At 45.5% G+C, this 16,768-nt stretch overlaps 2 protein-coding genes across 2 annotated transcripts; one reads left to right on the top strand and one right to left on the bottom strand.

Annotated features, from left to right (window-relative positions):
• Positions 1 to 419: 419 nt before the first annotated feature.
• On the bottom strand, positions 420 to 10,728 carry LOC8051027 (isocitrate dehydrogenase [NADP] cytoplasmic). Its single transcript, XM_029991297.4, has 10 exons — positions 10,166 to 10,728; positions 9,648 to 9,754; positions 8,560 to 8,706; positions 7,074 to 7,327; positions 5,120 to 5,187; positions 4,565 to 4,633; positions 3,213 to 3,364; positions 2,400 to 2,540; positions 1,333 to 1,495; positions 420 to 691 (listed from the first exon to the last, which is right to left on the bottom strand). Exons 1-10 carry the CDS (start codon positions 10,171 to 10,173, stop codon positions 610 to 612), a joined length of 1,191 nt encoding a protein of 396 aa, XP_029847157.2. The 5' UTR covers positions 10,174 to 10,728; the 3' UTR covers positions 420 to 609.
• A 240-nt stretch (positions 10,729 to 10,968) lies between these two features.
• LOC8051028 (transcription initiation factor TFIID subunit 8) lies at positions 10,969 to 15,802 on the top strand. The gene is made up of 6 exons (XM_002433920.5): positions 10,969 to 11,235; positions 11,313 to 11,411; positions 13,573 to 13,635; positions 13,701 to 13,825; positions 14,315 to 14,462; positions 15,316 to 15,802. Exons 1-6 carry the CDS (start codon positions 11,091 to 11,093, stop codon positions 15,507 to 15,509), a joined length of 774 nt encoding a protein of 257 aa, XP_002433965.1. The 5' UTR covers positions 10,969 to 11,090; the 3' UTR covers positions 15,510 to 15,802.
• The last annotated feature ends 966 nt before the right edge of the window (positions 15,803 to 16,768 follow it).

The raw sequence follows: 16,768 nt of genomic DNA on the forward strand, positions 1-16,768 counted from the left end.
ATTTTTAGAACAGCTGCGATTCGATACATTTCGGTGCATTAATAAGACAGATGGGAAACACCAGAAAGAACAGGGGGCATGGTGTAGTGGCTGGCACGCCGACTGGATATGGAAAGACCTGGAGTTGTAATCCCGGCGCCGCCAAAGATTTTGTCTTATGGCGGCCTCGTAAGCTTTGTTTCGTTCAATCAAGTACGGTTCATTCATCTGCATATTTTGGAGTATTGTTTTCTGCTATGTATTTTATCTGTTGGAACAGTTTGTTTCTAGTGACCCATATCATTACGTGTTTTAAATGACTAGTCCGAGTTCAGCAGCTGTATCCTACACAGAAATTGGAACACAAAAATCGGCTTAAGACTCAAACTGCGTCTGCTAGAGAGCAGAGCCACAGTCGGCCCCAGCATCAGACGAGCGGATAGAGAAAATAATCTTTATTTGTATATGTGTACTATCATGCCAAAAAGAAAGACGGCGATGCACGCATCAATCGGCGAAAATGCACACCTCAATTGACACAAGAGGCTCGAGAGCACTGACTTTTGCCGGTGCTCTTGTGACTAAGCAAGCCTTGAGTCGCCCTCTGAGGGCGCCTCAAAGCTTACCCAGTCACTTCCCCACTTTCTTCTTGAGGTTGTCGGCCAGTTTGTCGAGGAACTCGAACGTGTTCAAGTAGTCGCTGCGTTGAACGCTGCAAGAAGGAAAAGTGGGCATTGTTTTGGTTATGCTCTCGGGAAGTTTCGTCATACGTTAGTTATAAGTAGGGTCCTGCGTTTTCGAGCTTCATCTATTCTTCTCGCATGTCGGGAAGCGTTTTTGGGGGGTTTATTTTTCCCCACAAATTCTGTGTATTTCGGGGCTTACGCTAAAGAAAACAGGACCCAAAAACGGGTTTCTTCAGTCTCCAGGCTACGTGTACATGACCTGAATACCGGGAAAATGTTTCAGTACAAACAAAAGAAGGGAATGGGACAATGAGTGAGGTCCCCTAAGGAGGAAGTGGTCTTGCAAACAGTTCAGTGTGGCCTGTGTTTTAGATTAACGGAAAATAAAGCTGCAGAATAAAAATTTTGTCACTTTTTTTTTTTATACAGCACAGGAATTCTATGACTGCCTAAGTAGCAAAACTACATTTTAACGAAGAAAAAAAACAAATACTGCCAGTAATCTGTTAGAACAGAAAAAAAAAAGGAAGACGCTTACAATTCTTTGTAAGTTGGCATTGACTGTAGCGGTGAAGCAGAGCTGACTGTGTCATGCTAGTGCTGAGATGCACGCGTGGAACGGCCTCAAGATTTGCCTCTTGCCCATTTTTTGGGGGGTGGCACTCACCCAGACATGCCCTTGCTGCAGATGGCCAAATCCTTGGTCATGTAGCCAGCCTCGATGGTCTCGATGCAGACTGCTTCCAGGGCTGCGCAGAACTTGGCCAAGCTTGTGTTGCTGTCGAGCTTGGCCCTGTGCGCCAGGCCCCTCGTCCATGCAAAGATGGAGGCTGCCGAGGAAAAGCGGGCCGCATTAGCCTCCTGTCTGCGCATTTCTTGGGCTTGCTTTTGGCACGATTTCTCAAGTATAATGTGATCTGCCCGTGGTGCGCAATTTATTTTGGCACCCAATCGCATGGCGGCCATCTCGAATGTGGTCTTGCAAAGCAGAGAGAAAGGAATAGGCAAAGCCTAGGTTCCGTCCTTGTCTACTCTCCGCGCCTCTGGAGAACAGCTCCTGTATATACTTTCGCTTCTTCCACCACAGGCACAGGTCGGGGGTGACACCACTCTAAAAAAGCGTTTTAGTCCGCCCCGCCCGCCCCGCCCCCCCCCCCCCCCCCCCCCCCCCCCCCCACAAAAAAAAAGGAAGCACGTCGGTGTCTTGTTTTAACACATGCAACATCTTGCACAATCATTCCACCAAAGCACACATCTGCTCGCGCACGTTTCCCACATCAATTCCACTGAAAGCAAGGAACCCATTGCAAACACTGCACAGCACACTGGCCGAAGGAGAATCTCCTGCGACGTGCCTTTCCACAACGCAGCAGGTACTGCTGTCAGTCGCAGCACACATCATGTGCTGCGATTGCAATTGTTTTTCTTCTTTATAATGTTGGCGTCAGCGAAACGGACAAATGCAACAAAAATTAATTATTCACGGCCAGTTGCGCATGTATGCTCTTTCACAATATCAGGAACAATACTTGATCTGGCCTCTTGCTACGACTGGGGTCTCCACATTCCCCATTCCCTCTCGACTCGTCGAACAGTCCGGAGGCTGATTTATAAACTTTGAGTTCCAGTCCTGGTTTTGACCAAAGCATCTCTGAAGACTGGTAGACGCGCCAAATAAGCGAGACCACTGGTAAAACCAAACCAGAGCACGAAAAGAGAAGGTGGCGAGCTCACCGATGGGATTGGTCGAGGTCTCCTGTCCCTTCTGGTGCATGCGATAGTGGCGAGTCACCGTGCCGTGCGCCGCCTCGGCCTCCAGCGTCTTTCCGTCGGGGCAGACGAGGACGCTGGTCATCATCCCCAGCGATCCAAAGCCTGAAGTGCACGAGACAAATTAACCTTGTTGCAATGAAGTTAATGCCAGGAAGCACGAGAGAAACTTAATTTAATTTGCGAGTTAGTTGGCCATCTAGTATCGCGCTGAATGGAAATGAAAACAGTCTGCTGTTCGAAGCAGGAGTTCAGGTGAAATCCTGAGTCTTGTTGCTGAAATATAAGGTGCTGGCTTTGCCTTGCTTGCCTTTAAATTAATTTTTGCACGCAGTGCATAGGGTTTCGTGTAAAATTATCTTAAAACGAATGTCTTGCAACGACGTATTATGTATTTTTGTCCAGCGAAGCGGGGAAATTGAATTGGTGTGTCAATTCAGTTTTCGCTAAGCCTAACAGGGAAATACTTCCCCCTAAATTTTAGACTCGTATAATAGAAACAAGACAGACAAGAAGAGCGCTGCTTCCGTCTGCCGCCACGGCTGCCACAGAAATAATATGTTAATGAAAACGTAACGAGAATAAAAAATATTCTCCTTAGCATTCTATGCATCTCAGCTTTGTTGTAAAGATTAAATGCCCCAAGTCCCAATTTTTTTTTATACATTCTTTTTATAACTGATTAATTGAAGGAATTACTTAGTCTTGCGATGCGCCCTAAGGCGGCCCTCGCTCGGAGCGAATACGACTATATCGAGGGAAGCCGAAAGGACTCGCCCTGTGCCACGGCGTCGGACTGCACGTCGCCGTCGTAGTTCTTGCACGCCCAGACGAAGCCGCCCTCGGACTTCATGGCCTGGGCCACCATGTCGTCGATGAGGCGGTGCTCGTACCAGATGCCCTTGGCCTCGTATTTGGACTTGTACTGGCTGCGGGGAGACCAGCACGGATGCGATCCAGGAGCCTTCCTAATCGGCCACCTCAAAAATCGCGGGTTAGGACTTTGCGTGCTAGTATCTGCCTCGAGGTCCAGCAAAGAGAGAGAGAGATGGGTGCGTTATTTTGACGTTTTTGTTGCTAGGACGGATGCTCATTACCTCTAAGGAACGATGAAGCAGAAGCTGGCTCGGTAGATCTTTCTCTCGTGGGGTTACTTCAGTGTGACAAGCCGGCCTTGCTATTGGCTGCACAGCTCTTTTTTGCTTTTCTTTTATTTACTTATTTTTGACCCCATCACAATTGACGAAATTTTTAATTTCCAAGAGATTACCCTGTTTTTGTTGGTTTCGAAAAGGAGTCTCTGCCAGCGGGACTCGACGTGAGAGAATCTTACACTTCCATTTGTGGTGGGAAAAAACTAAAGGAAAAAAAGAAAACACCATCTTTCATCAATGCAAAAGCTGGCCTTGTGTAAACAAAAGCTAACTGCCCCTTTGAGGGTGTCCTTAAAGGGATGGTGAACCGAAATTTGGATTAAAAAAAAAAAAATGCAGGAGATGTAGGCAGGACACTACAATCATTACAAAACTACACGCAAGGCGATATCTCGAATGGACGGCCGTATTTTTGGAAAAAGAGGTCGAGATTGAACCAGGCCGACTGGGCGCGTGACGTAGAGATATCTCGTTTCCTCCTCTCTTCGCTTCGCTCCCTCAAGAGAAGACGCGAAACTGTTTCCTCTTTTCTCGGAGAAACATGACATGAACATTTCTGTCAAATGCGCCTCCTTTTTGTTTTTTTGAAAAATACGGTCATTCGTTTGAGATATCGCTGTACGAGTGATGTTTTGGTGTTTGTAGCATCCCGCTGCACGCTTTTGCCACGTGTTTTGTGGAATCCAGATCTCGGTTCAGCATCCCTTTAACACCATAATACATGCAAGTACAGCCTTGGTTATGCAGGAACTGCAGCTCGCTACAACAACCGCTCAAGGATGGGCTACTGGATGGTCGGATAGCTTCTGCATAAGCTTCCTCGATGCTTATGCTGGAGCATATCTGCAGGCGTATAGATACTTCCACAAGTGTACATACTACTTCTAAAGCATGTATACCATATGCCTCATTCCACAAAGAGAAAGTTGAAATTGCTCATTCTGAAGTAAAAAAAAACCTTGCAGAGGTACGCACTTGTCATAGATGTCCTGGAAGATGTCCTTGAATCGGCCATCATACTTCTTCAGGATAGTGTTCTTGGTGCTGAGAGAGATTACAGAAACTTGCTATAAGTGCTCCCCGCATGTAGTACTCGTGGTGGACTAACCCGTCATGATTATTTTCTGCATTGCAGTATATTCAACGATTTGGTGCTTTGTGAGTAGCCGTTCGCAGAACACGCAACTTTTGCAGAACATGCAGCCTTTGCAGAACATGCAACCTTAACAGAACACGCAAACTCTCTGAAAAATGACTCTCCTTTATCATCGGGATAAAGAAAAAGAAAAATTGAAATGAGACAGTTCACTGCTACCGAGCCACATTGTTTATGATGCATTCAAAGCACTGACCTTTGAGTTCTTGTAATTTAAAACATTACCCAAAGCATAGTTGCACAATACTACATAAAATAAATCAATTGCAAAGGTTGTCTGCTGCTAAAAACTTCGACAAGAGCGAGCGACAAATGTGGAGAAAATAGCAGACACAAAAGCTACAAGCGTAAGGAAATGGTACGCTGCAACACACCTGAGGTAGAGCGGCAGTTCACGTTGTAGTGCAAATTGGAGCGAGCTGTGTGCAAAGTCCTTGATGGACTGCAAGCAAAAGCATGAAGAGAAGACTGCTTAGTCATCATGCCGTTGTGAACATAATGTCCGGCTGGGATTAAGGTATACAGGAGAGACCAACTCTAAAAGCCGATTTCACACCTGCATCTCGGCGCTTCAGCACAACTGTCAGTACTGACTAGGCACTGGAAGAAAAGCTGGGGCCACATGTGAAGTCAATGCTTTGCTCAGTTAGCGCTGCATGTATGTGTGAACAGGCCTTAACCAGAAGGAAGAGTAGAACTAATGACTTTCGCTATTCTGCACACTGCACAGTCCCAAGTGCTCGTGACACAATGTCTGGTGTTAGCAGAATTTAATTTTACAACCACACGATTGGATGGATGGCATTGGATACACCCTTTGTATTAGACAATAGCTTGTGCCACCTAACCATATACTACTTCGATTAGAGTTGCCAAGCTGCAATGAGATCTAGTAGTACACTTTGTGACAGCTCTTTCTCACTTTGTTGTGTCTACTAAATTTCGTAGATGAAAGGTGCACGCCATGCTTATTGCAAGTGCCAAGTGCCAACATTCCTTGAAGTGCCCATTGCACAATGGTGCGGGTTTTGGGAGGAAAATGGCAGCGTGCAGTAACAGAATTAACTAAAGGATGCCATTTTGTTCCGGCAAAATGTGCTTCATCGTTTGTTGGTTGTCGTTACTCGTAAAAAGAGGTATCAAGGACTTCAGTGAGCGCAAGTGCAATTTCCACGTTAGCAGATGTTCATCTGCAAATGTTTATTATTTCTGTTTAAATTTTTCTAAAAAAGTGATGTTCCCTCATATGGTATACCTAACAAAACAGCTTCACTTGTAGAGCCAGGCGCTTCGTAAACGGATGACAAAGCGACAGATATGTTTTCGAATGAAAAAGATGCCGCAGGTGGGCGCAAAAAGAAACTTGAAACATAGCACACTATATTTAAAGGCATGTGGAAATGGCATGGAGCCTGGCTTGTGCTAGTTTTTAATCCACAGGTGTGAAGCATGCAGCTATATCAGGTTGTTGTCTGCCTGCAAAGTGAAACAGCCGTTTTGTATAGGTGCTGTGGGAAAAGGCACCACTTTCTTTTTTTTAAGCAAAGTTTAGATTTTTTTAGTTACGGATGAAGAGATCCAGTATAGCGCATCCTAAGATTGTCTTTGAGAATTTTTCTCTGTGGATGTAGCTGCCATAACTTTAGTAGCGTGCAAAGGGGATTCCTAAACCCATAAAACATTTCATTTTCGTACGGAAACACCCTGATGTCAGCAAATCGGTACTAAAGAGTTTATTACTAAAGGGTGATTTGTTGTATTATACCTAAAGTTCATATGAGGTAGCATAGATCAGCTACTTCAGTGAATGCATTGTAATTTTCTACAAAGATGAGCTCACGGTGAATGTATGATCTAAAAATTTCCACGAAGTTGGGCATAAAAATCATTACCTTTTTGTGAACATGTCTTTATTGACACAGTAAAAAAAAAAAGCCCTTTAAGATCGCCTCTGACATTTATTTTTTAAGGAAAAAAATATACTGATAGTAGACTAGCGTTCTCACCATTTTATCAAAAACTATGCAGCTTGGAAGCCTAAATTGCTGCTTTATAGTTGCGCAAGGAACAAAGGAATAATTGCACGCTCTAAAACTTTGAAAGCACAAGTCCACCGCTTGCTAACATTCTTTGCAGAAAATCACAACCCACGTGTTCAAGACCAATGCATGCAGCCGGCTTGTAATTGGAAAAACAATAATGCGCAAGACGACATGTTACCGTCTTTCAAATTGTAACCCATACTAACACACTTTTAAAGTACCCCCAAAATGAAAACACAAAATTAGCACCCCTACACGTCTCCAGAGTGGCTCAAACCGCACATACCTCGTCAGTGTTGTACATGGCCAATGCAACCCCGCCTCCGGTGCCTTGGAATTCATACACCTTGAAGTTCATGGGCGGCTGCTCGGCACCACTCGGCGTGAATTTGATCTCCAGGGTCCCCGGTCCCGGCACCACGAAGTCGGTGGCCTTGTACTGGTCGCCAAATGCATGACGACCGATCACGATCGGCTTGATCCAGCCAGTCACCAGGCGAGGGACGTTCTTGCAGATAATGGCTTCCCGGAACACGGTCCCTTCAGGCCAGACAGCGTTGTCACCCGATCGCCAAGCAGAGATCGGCATTTACGGTCAAACTCGCTCAAACTTAAAACCGGCATAAAAACAGGAAGTGCCATCCCCTCGTCCTCGAACTGGAAACAAACTCGACAGACCTCACGCATTATATCAACTGAAGCATGAAAACATGCTGCCATTATGTATAGAAGGAAAAAGGGATGTAGTTCTTTTTGGCCATCCCCCATGACGATATATTCCATTCAAAGTAAACTGCAATAGTTGAACTGTGAGCCAGTTGTTCTTTATATGTTCCCTCAGCAACAGATCTGTTCTTCTAAGGGACCATCTAATAATGTTTATATTCGTTTTTCTTTCCATTCTGGTTTTGTTTTAGGGGGTTCCCCTCTGGCCGTAGTACCCCTTTGTTTCTTTGTCCTACGTGGTTTCTTTTTGAACGGGGGTTTGTCCCTTTGCGAAATGTCCTTGGTTCTCGTAGTTCTTTTTATAGTACTTCCTGGTTTCTCGACGTTCCTTTGTTGTGTTAGCTGTAGTCCCAAGCTTTGCCTGCTCATGGAGCAATTTAAACACGTTGGCAGAGGAGAATTTTAGCTGTGTTTGGAGCTCTTGTGTTTCTCCTCAGTCTTGAACCAGCTCGCCTGCACACTTGCTATAGTGTCATGGGGTGTGGACCTCAATACATGCAGACTTATTTACAGCATATGTTGTTCAAGCATATACGCTACATTCCCTTTTTTCTTGCCTGTATAATGTTCAAGATAGCTCCATCAAGAATGTTTAATTAGTTCCAAATGCACGAAAGATAAGGGGTGGGTGCTTGCATGAGAATTAGGAGGGTGTGAAAAGTGGTTTGAATCAACAAGCACAGTGCCCTTCCTAGCTTCAACATTCTCAAGATAATGAATTGTCATCACTGTTGCTTGCAGTGTGAAGGCTATGAATAATGCAGCGCTATTTGATTATAATCCCTATTCGCACACCCCCAACCTGAATCCAATATTTACAATAAATATTTTTCGTTCTTCCCTGCGAAACGTACCTGCAAATTTGAGATCTCCCACATTTCGCTACACTTGTGGGATCGTCTTACGTACCCAGCATCCAATACAGTCCGAACACAGAGGGTTACATCATCCTAAAAATTAGCTCTCTTTCCCCGTGAATGTTCTATTCTTTTGCGGTCTTAACTGAAATGACAGCAGACTGCTTTCCCTCGTGTTCTTTTGCATACCTCCAAGGATGTTACGGATGGTTCCATTGGGGGAGCGCCACATCTGCTTGAGCCCAAACTCCTCGACGCGTTTCTCGTCCGGCGTGATGGTGGCACACTTGATGCCTACGTTGTACTTCTGGATGGCGTGGGCACAGTCCACGGTCACTGCACGACGACGGACAACAACCAAACTTCTGTTATGCCGACATTTGGAGGGAAGCCATGAACAGCAGAGAGCCACATTGGGTCTTTGCACAGACGTTAACCGACCGTGGCGGTGTTCACTTTTTGTGAGGGATGAGCCGTCTGCTATACTCCGTTTTACCTTGTGGTAGACTGCAGAAGATGCTATGAGCCATCGAAGCAAATGCAATGCTGCGAGAATGTCGCACGACATTCAGGGGGGGTGCAGCGGCAGGCTAGTCATGTGATACACTCGCAGTACTTGATTGGTTGGGATGGTTTGTTGCATCTGCCGTAGTCCGTCGTATGGTAAAACAGAGTGTACGGTTTGTTTCGCTTTATGCACCGGCGAAGCCGAAGTTACAACTACAAGCATGTTGCCCTGAATGGTATTTGCACTGCACAAGCCTGATCCCACTGTTGTAGTCTCTGCTACACTTGCGGTTAAAGTGAGATGGTATAGACCTTGAAAGGTTGCACGTTACGGGAAGACCACTCTAAAGGGACACTCTTTTGTCCACACGGGCAAACGGTATGGCAGACCCACGAGGAAATTTCGAGTAATACATGCATATCTAACGAATCCAAAGAAAAGCCCATACTAATTTTTAAAGGTGTGCTTGAGAAATAAATAGGTTAAAAAAAAATGCATAAGCCGAGCAGTAAGACTGGCGAGAAAAAGAAGCTGAAAAAAGAATGAGGAGACAAATGAAAGTTTCTCTCGATCATCTAGTAGATGGCTCGTTCAAATCATTAGACAGCTTGTAGAATGAATTTGAGCAGATAAGTGCCTGGGAATCATCGGTTTCCGATCATTTCCTCGCGTTATGCGACTTCCTTACTGTATGGCATCTTGTACACGTCGTGTGGGGAATTAAATGAGTGATGCAATACGACATATTTCAAGTGCCATGTTGATGCACCTTGATCGTTTGTCTTGTCCCTGTTCTCCATGCCAAGGTCGTAGGTGTGAAGCTCGACATCCAGGAAGGGCAGGATGAGCTTCTCTTTGATGAGATCCCAGATTACTCTGCAAAAAGGCACATCTTGATGCACCGGGACTTATACCGTATGCATGCACAAATGGCGGTCAAATAGCATACTTTCATGTGTTGACTTTAAATACGGAACTATTGATATGGAAATTAAATGCAGGAAGCTGTTTTCCATTCGTGTTTCATGTTGGTCGCCAGTACATCCTTATCTTAAAGTCCCACATAAAAGTAGATCTCTGCTAGAAAAAGCTGGACATAAAAAGGAAATGCTTGCACCTGTGATCACCTGAAAGCATATTGCACATATAAGACTACTACTCAACAGGCATCGAGCAGCATATGTCACGAAATCCTCTTTACTCAGTAGCAGTGAATAATGAGCATATATGCTTTCTAAACACCACATCCACTGAACAGTAAACTTGATATCAACAAGTTGGTCGCACCTGGTCATTTCGTCCCCAAGAATGTCCACTACCGGCCCACCTGGAACCGAAAGAAGTAGATTAGCAAAGATAATCGAAGCATATCGAACCCCCTGCAGAAAGCCGGAAGTTTCCCAGATCGTCACTAAGCTAACACAATAAATACGTATCGTAGTAACGACCCAATGACACAGATGGGAGTAAGGTTATATACTCACACTGGATCTTGGCCATGGCGAAAATCGGGTCAAATCAGGAGGAAGTAATGAGAATATATCGGGCAGCACGAAGCGTAGTTGCGGACGTCTGCTGGACTCGCTCGACCTGTTCAACAAGATAGCCGGCAATCGCGACGAAATTCGAGCCGGACAAGTCGTTGGAATGGACGTCAAAACAGTTAGTCAGCTGTTTTTTGAGATAGCGACTCTGCGTGTTACTCACCCCCGCGCTATCGGGACCTTATCTGCTGGACAATAAACAACCGAAACAGGGAAAACTGCCAAGGCCGGGATGCCGGGCGACGTCGACTGAATGATAAACCGGATTGCTTGCACAACACTTCACCGGTCAGTGGACGGCGGCTGTGTCTGGCTCGTCTGGCTGCGCCGGCTGAGCGCACTACTTCTATGGATTCGATTTCGTTTTTGTTTTAGCGTTAGTCCAAACCTAAACACAGACTGCAGGTAAACTTTGTACGCTCAAATGAAGTTAAAAAATAAATTACTGTTGTATGTTAAAAATGTTTCACAAGTTTTGTCGTACGCATTTGATTAAGACGAAAAAAAAAAAGTTTTTGCTAAAACTAGCGGTTGCAGCGATCATGAAGTCGATGGCATGGTAACACTGTACAAGCATTAAAAATGGCGACAACGTGCTCCGTTGTTCTTTTTGCGGCCGTTTCATCTTGACAGCTAGGTGGTGTTATCTTACGGTAACGTTCGCGGACATGGGTTCAACTGCGCTAGAAAGTGGTCCGGTGAATGCCCGCAGAAAAGCGCTATTCGCCGCAGTGTGTTCAATTTGCTTGGAGTCCGGTTTCGCGTCCGCCGAACGGCCCGCCGTGGAGAGCTTGGTGGAAATGCTGCAAAGCTGTAAGTTTCTGTCATCTTGACCCTTGTTTCTGCGGAAAATAAGGGTCGTTGTTTAATATGTTTTTTTTTCTTCTAAGGTCTGGCCGAAATTGCCAGAAGCAGTCGCGCCTTCTGCGAGCTTTCGGGAAGGACGCAGGTTCTATCCGGCGACGTATTCGTCGCGCTCATCGAAGCTGGTAAGCTTTGAGACAACACTACCTAGTATTCTAAACTTTCATATTGTATGATACACTGAAAATCTCAAACCCGTACATTACATCAATTCGTCTATGATGTCAATTTTATACGCAATTAAATGAACATCCCGCGCCAAAGTTTTCGTACATTTCCTCCCTAAACCAATCTTATAAAAAAAAAAAAAAAAAAAATTATATATATATTTTTTTGTTAAAAGTGTATTTCACAGGTCGGCTTAAAAAGAGAGAAAAAAAAGTGCAAAGTTATTTTAGCACAAGCGCTGGGGATTGTAACGGGGATGAAGATGGTAATAATTTTTTTTTTATTGGTCTAATTTATGATGCATTTGATCTCCGTGTACCATAGAACTCGTCCATAGAAATATAAGGCGACTGAAATAACCAGGCTCGATTTAAAATGGGTGGTAAAAATCGACGCCTGAGCGTAGCAATCAAAACTTTTCGTTAAAGGTGCATTTCACAAGTCGGTTTTTTTTTTCTTGTAGATTTACAAAGCATAGCTCCCTTTCTGTAAGAAGTAGGGCCAAAAAACTTGCCGGGATCATTGGCGGACGGTGGCGCAGACAACCGACTTGAATGGCGGGGTGCATTTGGCTTACGTATACATGGCTTGCATTGATGCCACATGAGCCGCCATTGCTCCGTACCGATCTCCTGTGCCCATACGTTCTGCAGCATGCATTTCGTAGGATTGAATTTGTTTTTCTCGGCAACGCTTGCGGAGAAGAACAGATTCGATGGCGCCAAATGTCTGTTGCAGAAGACGGGGGCAAAGTGATACGGTATGGAGCAATGGCGGCTGATACGGTGCCATATATCACATGCAAGGCATGTATTGATAGATGGCGTCGAAAGCAGCGTCGGAAAATCTAGCCGACCAGCGAAAGAAAGCAGACGACACGCAAATGAAATCCATCGGCAGCAAGAACGCCGTCGTTATGCATCCACAATTCTTTGGTTTCTTTTAACTTGTTTTGATTTGATTGTCTGCATTTATTTTTAAATGAAAGGTACACTACAAACAGATAATGTTCACTTTATGGCATCTTCGATCAGCATTCACTGGAATTGCTCGAAACCAGAATAGTGCACGGCACTCCTCGGTTGTGCAGCGCGAAGTCGGCACAACATCGAGGACAAACTGCGCCTCGCCGGTCCACCGCGGCAAGTGCCACCTTATGTCACCTTGCATTTTGTTCCTTTTTTTTTTTTTTTTTTTTTGCGTACATACCTGCGTGGTGCCGGTCTGCTGTCTATTTCTTCTGGCTTTTTTCTCGCGGATTTACCAGTCCCACACAAATGAACATCGTGTGCGTCATTGTCGATGGGCTCATGAAGCACGCGACAATTCTACAGATATATTTTGCCCATCATTCTTGGTTCAAGAAAGAGCACCACCAGATAATAGCCGTACCTCGGTGTCATTGAAACTCCTCACAACACTTTCCACGAAGTGCATAACTTTCGGGCACTCCTTGCCACTGCAGGAATCACCGGTAACCGCGGCAATGGTAAAAAGCTTGTCACCCTCGCTGTCGGAAGAGCTGGGGAATTCATTGAGCGCCACTGCGAGGTGCGTTCGTTTTCGCAAGGTCACCATCTCAATCGACTGCGCGTCTGCTATTCCCGCCAGCCCCTTGATTCCCGCTCCTGGCCGTAATGCCGGATGGGAATACACCCCGGCTCGCCGTCAATTTTCTTGGTGCGCGTTGGGGCAACGAAAAGCCGCACCAGGAGGGTGCGCTTCGTAGATCTAGGAAGTCCGGTGCACACCTGTGCATTTTTTTTAAGGCGATCGAGCGCATCTTGGTGCCCCAGTGTGGATGGTTGAGGCTGCTATTAGTAGATCACGGTGGTCACAAGCGGTCTTGTCAAGAAGGTAGTGCCATCTATCAACAACCCTATTTTTTTACAGAAAGGGAGCTAGGCTTTGTAATTTTACAAGAAAAAAACCGACCTGTGAAACAGACCTTTGACAAGTTTAAATTCCTACTTGCAGGCGCCAATTTTTACCGTCCATTTCTAGATCGAGCCTGGTTATTTGTCACCCTACACATGCTCTTAACGAGAATGCCTTGTTTGAAGTACAGCGCCGAGGCACTCATTGTGGGCCGTTTCCAAATTAAATGTAAACTTTCAGGCATCAACGTGGAATCCCTATGGGCTTTCGTCAAGCGGAGCAACAGGATAACTCTTCCCACTCGTGAGGACTTCCCAATTTTTCCCGATCTCCAGTTTGCATATCTAACATATTGTTTCCCTTTCAAGCCTCCATGACACCACGTTCGTCCACACCGAAAATCCTGCAAGCAGGAGAGAAAAAATCCCTGCCGCCGTACATTCCGGAACACCTGATTCCATTCCCCGATCCGCATGCCTACATCAGGACGCCGGTATGTAATGTGTCGTCATCTTGAAGTGCTTATCTGTTCGCTGTTTTTAATGAAAATTGTGAAATACTACTCGAGAAATACATTTCTTTCAAGAGCAAAACAGTTCTTGACCTCTTGAAGCGGTGGCCACCAAAAAAGTACTAAAACATTCTCTTCCCAATCGCTTCATGTTCTGAACCAATGTGGTAAAGAGGGCAAGTGGGTTCGTGACTGGAGTGGAAAGAGTATACGAGACACATGCTTGTCTAGTGTGCTTCTTTCCACTTTGTCCTTAAATTTTTTCATGCCATTTATGTTTCGCCTGCTTAATGTATTCCATTCTGTCTGCTTCATACTTCCTGACCGTGCTCTGGCATTTTACAATGGGTGGACATATTTCAAGGCAGGTTATAACTTCTCGCTGCATACAGATCCATGCAACTAAGTATATTTTTTGCCTTCTTGACTGACTGATGGCAGTGGGGGATTTTTTAATTATTTTTTTTTCAGACGCACAAGCAGCCTGTGACAGAGTACGAGGCCATCCGAGAAAAACTGGCCAGTCAAAAGAGAGACGTCGAGAGGGCGTTGACCCGATTCGTCGCTAAAACAGGCAACACGCAAAGTCTCTTTGCAGACGATGCCAACCTCTTCCCTTGTAAGCGTTTCACAACATCCCTTGTCTTTCAGTTGCGCGGATCCCCCGACAACAGACTGCACAACCGTATCTCTCGATGCATCATGCTGCAATTTACCCAAGCAGCTAAAAAAAATGGTTCCTTTGTTACAAACTTTGATAGTGTACGAAATGCATTAGTTTTGCATATCAGCTGCGGCATACTTTAGCAGATGCAGTGCCACTGCCGCCATCGAGGGACAAAGCATGCACTCAAGTTTTGCAATTCCGGCCTTTGCTTTGAAAAAGTCGGTTTGTTTACACAACGCATCCGGGGCCTTGGCTTCGGTAGGCTGTTTGGCTCTTGCGAGGCGTTTACATTTTGCATCCCAAGCCTTCTTTTATTTGTAGTTGGCAAAAGCGTTGTGCATTCTCTTCTGCTACACTAACAGTTGATCACTGAGAATCGGTGGTGCGGCAACAATGTTGATACATCTTTAAAGCATGTTGATGTGCACCATTGGTTAGCGACCCTGGCGTCTTGAGAATTTCTTATGCAACAGCGGGCAACCATACAGAAGACAAATCTTGGTTTAGTTTTGTTAGAATGAATTACATGCATTAAAAGTTGTAAATGTCATATGCTGGAAGACCCCTAGACAAATCCGGAGAACTTAACTCTCTTGTTGAATTGCTTTTTTTTTCGTAAATTGTGTATGGACGGGTTACCTGCACATAATATCGCGGAGGTCGTCTTCACACCACGATTTCAGAGCTTGTAATTGATTTGAAAGGAATACGCCTTGTTCCGATACATTCTTCGATTTCCTATTATCCCGTGCCTTCAGCGTGTAGTTTCCAACAGATCTGAGACATTTCCTTTTCTCCCATACAGTGATAGCGTGCAAGCCAGTGTCCCAACCTTACCTGTGCGCCCTGCTGCCAAAGGACCAGGTGTTCGAACATCAGGACGAAGACGGCAGCAAGGAAGGCGGAGGTCAAGGTTCGGACAGGCGGTCCGAACCTGCGGAACTGGTGGACAATCCCTACTTGCGCTCCGTCAAGATGCCACGCAAGCGGAAGCGTTGACCGACCTCCTTCAGGACGAGCGTGCAACAAAAAATTGAGCTTATGGACTTCTTTCAAAGGTGCTGTTAGTGAGGCGTTGCACTGGAAAGTCAAACAAAGAACAAGCTTTTGGGACTTTCTTGAAAGAGGTGTTCGGTTGACTGCAAAGGTTTCTGCCGGAACTCGCATGGTGCCATTTGTTGTCTTACAGCAGATCTGGGCTTCTGGTTTCATTGGGGGTTGGAGCAAGATGTGGCTTCCCTGGTGGCCAGTAGCTGTACTAGTGTCAGTATAAATGGTTGATTCACCTGGAAGAATCGCAGTTCCAGTTACTTTTAGGAGTATTTAGAGGCAGTCCTGGGATCAAGTTACTTCACCGAAATGTACCAAAGCGATTATTTTTAGGGCAGATTTCTGCCCAGTGACTGTTGGGGTTAGTCTCAGTCACTTCTAGAATGAAGAACAGTAGACCATTCTGGCTTGCTTGCACTAGTTTCGACAGCATGTTTAATGTCTAGCTCCTAGCAGTTTTTGTTTTTGCTGCAAGGGAAAAGCATCGCAGGAGTGCTGTGTCAGTGGTTGGCTGCAACCCGTGTCCTTGCTGACTGAACAAGAGCTCCCAGCCGAAGGCCGACGCGGAACGGTCGTCCAATCTGCATCCTACAGCAGCCTTCGACAGGCAACACAGAAAATCTAGCACTTGCACAGGAGCATTTCACTACATTACGTTGCAGCACAATCTCGAGTCACTAGCACACCCCTGCTTCCTGTACCACGTGCAAAGCTACTTCTTGACCTGGTTGCAAAGCTTCATACAAAGCACAGATGTCCTGGTAACCCCATGTCTTCACTTGACAGAACTTCTCATGACGTAGCAGTAAATCGGTACTGCATGAATATGTCTTCATTTTTGGAGCAGTTGAGAGTGTGCAGGGGGCAAGGAACAAGCATGTGCGACCACGAGAGATGCAAACTAAGCTTTCCACTCCCGCTGGAGCATTAGCTTTGACAGGGTTTTCTTTCAGATGATGTTTGCAACGTCCAGGCATAAAATGCATACCAGTTTTTCTTCGCAACGTCGCTGCAAAGAAGTTTTTAGCACCCGCAGAAAGCGCCGCGATGCAACGAGAATTCGGCCTCGGGTCAAAACACTTATCAAGTTAGTTTGATTGTGTCAGAACACCACAGCCAGCATTGCCGACGTTCGTGGCAGGCAAGTCAATTTCCGACAAGCGAAAAATTCGAGTGCAAATGCACATTCACCGCTTTTGTTAAATTGC

Source organism: Ixodes scapularis, unplaced genomic scaffold (genome assembly GCF_016920785.2).
Source record: "Ixodes scapularis isolate PalLabHiFi unplaced genomic scaffold, ASM1692078v2 PGA_scaffold12__126_contigs__length_90152505, whole genome shotgun sequence".
In the NCBI taxonomy this organism is placed as follows: domain Eukaryota; kingdom Metazoa; phylum Arthropoda; class Arachnida; order Ixodida; family Ixodidae; genus Ixodes; species Ixodes scapularis.